General features: G+C 35.3%; 2 protein-coding genes across 2 annotated transcripts in view; both read left to right on the top strand.

The window, feature by feature from the left end:
- The first annotated feature begins 896 nt into the window (after window positions 1-896).
- SARC_03862 (hypothetical protein) lies at window positions 897-2,362 on the top strand. Its single transcript, XM_014302330.1, has 4 exons — window positions 897-1,163; window positions 1,682-1,739; window positions 1,915-2,037; window positions 2,217-2,362. The coding sequence occupies exons 1-4, from the start codon at window positions 1,026-1,028 to the stop codon at window positions 2,228-2,230; spliced, it is 333 nt and encodes a 110-aa protein (XP_014157805.1). The 5' UTR covers window positions 897-1,025; the 3' UTR covers window positions 2,231-2,362.
- Window positions 2,363-4,687: 2,325 nt separating this feature from the next.
- Window positions 4,688-5,084, top strand: part of SARC_03861 (hypothetical protein) — a gene marked incomplete at both ends in the record, with an annotated part of 2,703 nt that continues 2,306 nt past the window's right edge. Inside the window, one exon of the mRNA XM_014302329.1 lies at window positions 4,688-4,773. Within this exon, the coding sequence (XP_014157804.1) occupies window positions 4,688-4,773 (86 nt within the window). The remainder of the gene's footprint in view (window positions 4,774-5,084) is intronic.

Here is a 5,084-nt window from a genome sequence, read left to right as displayed (position 1 = left end):
AACTTAACTCCTTGAAATAAATAATATTATCCTTATAAATAAGTCTAGTACACGTGATATATCTAGTACTACAAATATTAGTACAGGATATTCCTGAAACTATTTTAGTACTTGAGAATCTATTTTTAAAATCTCGATACTGTTCGGATCAACCAGCTGTGAACTCAGAAATCATGATTCCTCTCAATTTTCTAAAATGTACACAAACGAATTGCACCCAAAATTGCCCGCAGATTATTTTTATTTTTACAGATTAATCATTCACCAAAATTATATTTACTTTCTGTCCTTTCTGATTCTAATTCTGTTCAGAAATTTCTGATCCCGTTTTATTTGACCCTGAGTAGTTGTGAGGACACAATTTGTTTTTTATTTGGTTTAAAAAAAAACATAGCCTAAATTGAACATAAAAAGAAAGGAAAAAATGTCGTGCGAGTCTGTGAGATAAACCAGACTGGAAAAACCTTTTCAATCAGCTCTGAACTACTGAAGTCCTCAACCCACGAAGTAGGCGGGTATGTATTTACAAAATAAAAATAAAAATAGACTTCTGAAGTTCTGAATGTTTCATGGTATTTAAATATTTTATGTATAAATACATACTACTGCTGAGTTATGTGAATACAACAAGAGTATGTACAGTAAATACTTGTGTAATTTTTTTCCCGCCAGCCTTTGCCCTTTTTTGAGATAGACGTACAATTATTTTAGTACGTTTTTAGATTTTAGGGACACTACTAGGCACAGCCTATTCGCTTTTTACGTATTCGAGTACCTACAATTCTAGATAAAATACATAGAGAAATTGTAACATGTGTATTTTAAATGTGTTTTTTTCTAGTAAAAAAAGGTGGGTACATGCGTGTGAGATTAAAATAATACCAAAAATTGACACTCGCGAATGTATACTTCATCGTATAAAGTATTTCCCCTTGCTATGACCACTCCCTCTTTCTTTCCGGTTATATACCTTAATTAGTTGATTGACGGAGCTCCGTACATCTCTACAGAAATACCCATTCAATATGCGTTACGTAGCCGCCTACCTTCTAGCCTCTCTAGGCAACAATAACGTCACTGAGGATGATATCAAGAAGATTCTTTCCTCTGCCGGTGTTGATGTTGATGAGGCGAAGCTTTCGTCAGTGTTCAAGGAACTTGATGTATGTTCTTTAGTGGTTTCTCTTTAACGTGCGTGTTGTTGTTTGCAATACACTTGGTTCCTGAAGACTGTGATATGTTGTCTGAGCAAACTGTGATATGTTGTCTGAGCAATTTTCTTTGCTTTTTCAATTTTTATTGCATGGATTGTGTTGAAGTCAGTTGATTTGAGTACAACTTACTACGATTCTTCGACAAGGGTATACAAAATACAAGAATAGCGATCAAGAGGTATATGTATAGCTTGACTACCAGTCAGCTGTGTAATCTAAGATGTAATTTTTTGGCAGTCTACAGCGTCTTCGCGATTCAAGCATGCGTGTTTCTTGATCTCGAGTATATCCATCTTGAGAAATAGATTGCGACTGAATGTATGCTAATCATCATTATACATTATTGTAAATCAAAAGCCGGATAGCGTATGACTATGACACGTGCATTGAAGTATTTTTCAGTATTAACTTTACTTGTAGCATCGCAGCATCCTTTCTCACGAGTACTTTTTCATATTTCTAATCAGGGCAAGTCTCTTGAGGATGTCCTAGCTGCTGGACACCAGAAGCTCGCTTCCGTACCAAGTAAGTATTGTATCTGCATGTTTGTCTAAATTTCAATTTCAATTGCAATGTGTGCCTCATGAGGATTTTGTTCACGTTTGTGCTTGTCACCAAAACTTTATATTTTGTATGCTCGGCGGTGTGTCTGCCACTATTAATATCAAATGTTAAACTGGTTTTTCTGCTATATTTTTAGGCGGAGGAGGTGGTGGTGCCCCCGCTGCCGGTGGTGCCCCCGCTGCTGCTGGTGGTGCCGCTGAGGCCAAGGCGCCCGAGCCTGAGCCTGAGGAAGAGTCCGAAGAGGAGGATATGGGTTTCGGTAAGTTGGATATGGCATTTTGTAATTTTGGCTGTTCGATGATTTGCTGGAAAGTGTATATGTCACGCAATAAGACGGGTTTTTTTTCTAACGGACGGTTTTGAGCTGAACGTTTTTGTTCAGGCTGTTGATTATATTATTTTATAGCTAACCGACTCTTGTTTTTGACTCTCCTGTAGGTCTTTTCGATTAAATTCAACATAATTTAAAAAATAAAACTGATCCTGTACAGTAATTGGAAGTAGCATGCTATTCGAACAAGTGCGCCTAGGGGTGATTAAATCGCCTGAGTCGTTGCTTCCGTCAATAAACTGTAATATAATTATTGATGCCTTGTACAAGTCGAACTAGCTTGTAGTCGTCAACACGATCATCCGCTGAAAGGTTTGTGCCTGTCTCGGATAAAATTGAGAGAAAGATGTTCTCCAATGTGATGTAATGGCTGTCGTGTTTCCTATGATATACTATATAGGTGTGATAATTGGAGTGCCTGGATAGATAATTATGTATCCAGCTGATTATTGTTGTGCAAAATGCATTTCGCCTCGAACTGAGAGCTGAAATATATGTCGGCTTTTCATTTATGGTGTTCAGGTTCGATCACTGAACGATGTACTATTGTAATTAATCTCAATTTGTCTGTTGTATATTTTTGGCGACAGTGTGTACTGCTCCCTGATCGGCGCATCCTTATTATCGCACTACATACCTGCAACCGCTATATTGAGAGAGAAGTGCGTCTCTACTAATTTGTGCTTGTAACTGTTTATATATTTGTTTTTTACGTCATGACTACAATCCGGATCATATTAGCATAAACAATTTTATCTTTTGACTGAGCACAACTTCATCGTGAGTATAGGGGCAAAGAAAAGTTGTTGATATTGATCTTTATAGCTATTGAATAATTAGTTTGTATCATATAGTTTAGTTCAGAAAATTGAAACTGATAAGTATGTTGGCTTCTGGCTTCCATATAGGCGCTTGAGGGCTAGCTTGTATTCAATCCGGCAGCATATGTGGCTAACCTGAAAGAATAAGTGCATGAAACTGTTTTTGAATGATATGTATAACCAATGTGCTTTTATTTGAAGGTTTGGTATTCAATAGTAACCAAGATGTAACCAATGTGCTTTTATTTGAAGGTTTGATATTCAATAGAAGTGTAGTCAATCTGTTGAGGTTTGCTATAATATTCAAATAGAAGATAAACTGTTCGTCCAGGTGGAAAGCAACAAAATAAATCGAAGAGAAGAGCGATATATATACATGTGATATTAATATATGTATATATATATATATACACGTATATATGTTTTTATATAATATATAAATATGATCATATATGTGTGTATGTATATGATGTATGTATACATAATATATATATATATATATACAAGTACTTATATATGTATATATAATCGTTTGGCAGTTGTTCCAATCTAGGGATACCTAAAACATATACCACTTCTCACAGATGTGTATGTACTATCTGGTATTGCTCTATAAATATATATATACGTATATACACACACGCACACACACACACACACATATATATATATACTTACATATATATATATACATGTACATGCGATAGTTCGAATGTGGATAGCCGCTTGATGGGCTTTAAAAATAAATCAACTTCCAGGAGACAAGCGTGTTTTAATTGACATGATAATGGTGTATTATTTATACATGCGTCAGTCCGAATGTGGACAGTCGCTAGATGGGCTTTAAAAATGAAACTTGGAGTAGACAAGTGTTTTTTATTGACATAATATTGCTGTATCACTTTGAAAGGGATGTCTGTTGCGATTTGTTGCCCATCTGCAAGGCAAAGATACTACAATTTTTTAAAATTTATTATGCTGTATGCGGGAATATAATGTTCTCCTGTAAAAGAGTTGGTGATGGTCTATATCAATGAACAATATTATCATTTTTATTGAGAGTGTGATTTATGGTAAACAAATGGTACACGCAGCAGGAGAGATATCCCTCTTACAAGAAGTGAACAAATAAATATAGCTGAGAGTACCTTTTATCATATCGGAAAATAGCGTCATTTGCCACGAATTGTTTAATTTACCAATATATTAAAAAATAGAATAGCCTTCAAATCATGGTCCTATCTGGTTGAGGTCTCAGGCGACTCAAGCGGAAAAGCATGTATCTAGCGGAAATCATAGCCTTCTGAATTGATCGCGGAAATCATAGCGCAGAACACGACCAGGGCAGCCCGGCAGGGCTATGTCCTACAATACAAATAGTCAAATATGTACATTTGTACAAAATATGATGTAGAATATTTTTATTTCTACTACTGTACTAGATAGTATTTCATCTCAGAAAAAAAAATCAAAATCACATCATTCATTTTCATTGTCAGATCAGACCTTTTTACTCTATATTTTCATAGCCTTCTATTGTACCTCACTTATATTTTTTATTTATTTTTTAATATTAATATATGATGTTTCGCTCGTCATCATATATATATATATATATAGATATATAGATATGAAATATCATCTGTATGGAATATCATCTGTATGGAATATCATCAACATATACAAACTGGCAGCAATAGGTTGTAAGGCGACGATCACATTCTGGCAGTATCCGTCTGGATCAGTATTATACTGTAATGATGATTCACATCTCGCAAGTATCTAAGAATAACGTGCCCTTGTATGAGGAGGTGAAACCCGTACGACGTTATTTAAAATTCAAGTAGGTTACATATTCCCGTGCTTCTGTATGAGCGACGGTCCATTGTAGTTTAGCTATCTAGTTTAGCTTTCTAGTTTAGCTATCCTCAAATAATATAATCTATATCACTATCTGACATATCCTCAGCACGTCAGTCAGTGTCTGTCTCACAACAAACTATTCAATTCCCTATCATTCTAGAGGGCGTGTTAGGATATGATATAAACACTGTCGTTTGTCACATATTTATGCTGTCCATGGAATCAGATGGGTTAATTTGTATGATAAATAAGTTGGAACCGAAAGGGTTTGAATTCAAACCCTCTGAGCGG

This window comes from Sphaeroforma arctica, assembly GCF_001186125.1.
Source record: "Sphaeroforma arctica JP610 unplaced genomic scaffold supercont1.206, whole genome shotgun sequence".
Lineage (NCBI taxonomy): Eukaryota > Ichthyosporea > Ichthyophonida > Sphaeroforma > Sphaeroforma arctica.
This window is presented reverse-complemented; position numbering and strand designations above follow the sequence as displayed.

What these genes read in the sequence shown, in the direction of transcription:
- SARC_03862 (XM_014302330.1), top strand. Translation starts at nt 1,026, where the DNA reads ATGCGTTACGTAGCCGCCTACCTTCTAGCCTCTCTAGGCAACAATAAC. An exon ending in CAGTGTTCAAGGAACTTGAT is followed by an intron (nt 1,164 to 1,681) that starts GTATGTTCTTTA and finishes ATTTCTAATCAG; the next exon opens with GGCAAGTCTCTTGAGGATGT. An exon ending in GAAGCTCGCTTCCGTACCAA is followed by an intron (nt 1,740 to 1,914) that starts GTAAGTATTGTA and finishes CTATATTTTTAG; the next exon opens with GCGGAGGAGGTGGTGGTGCC.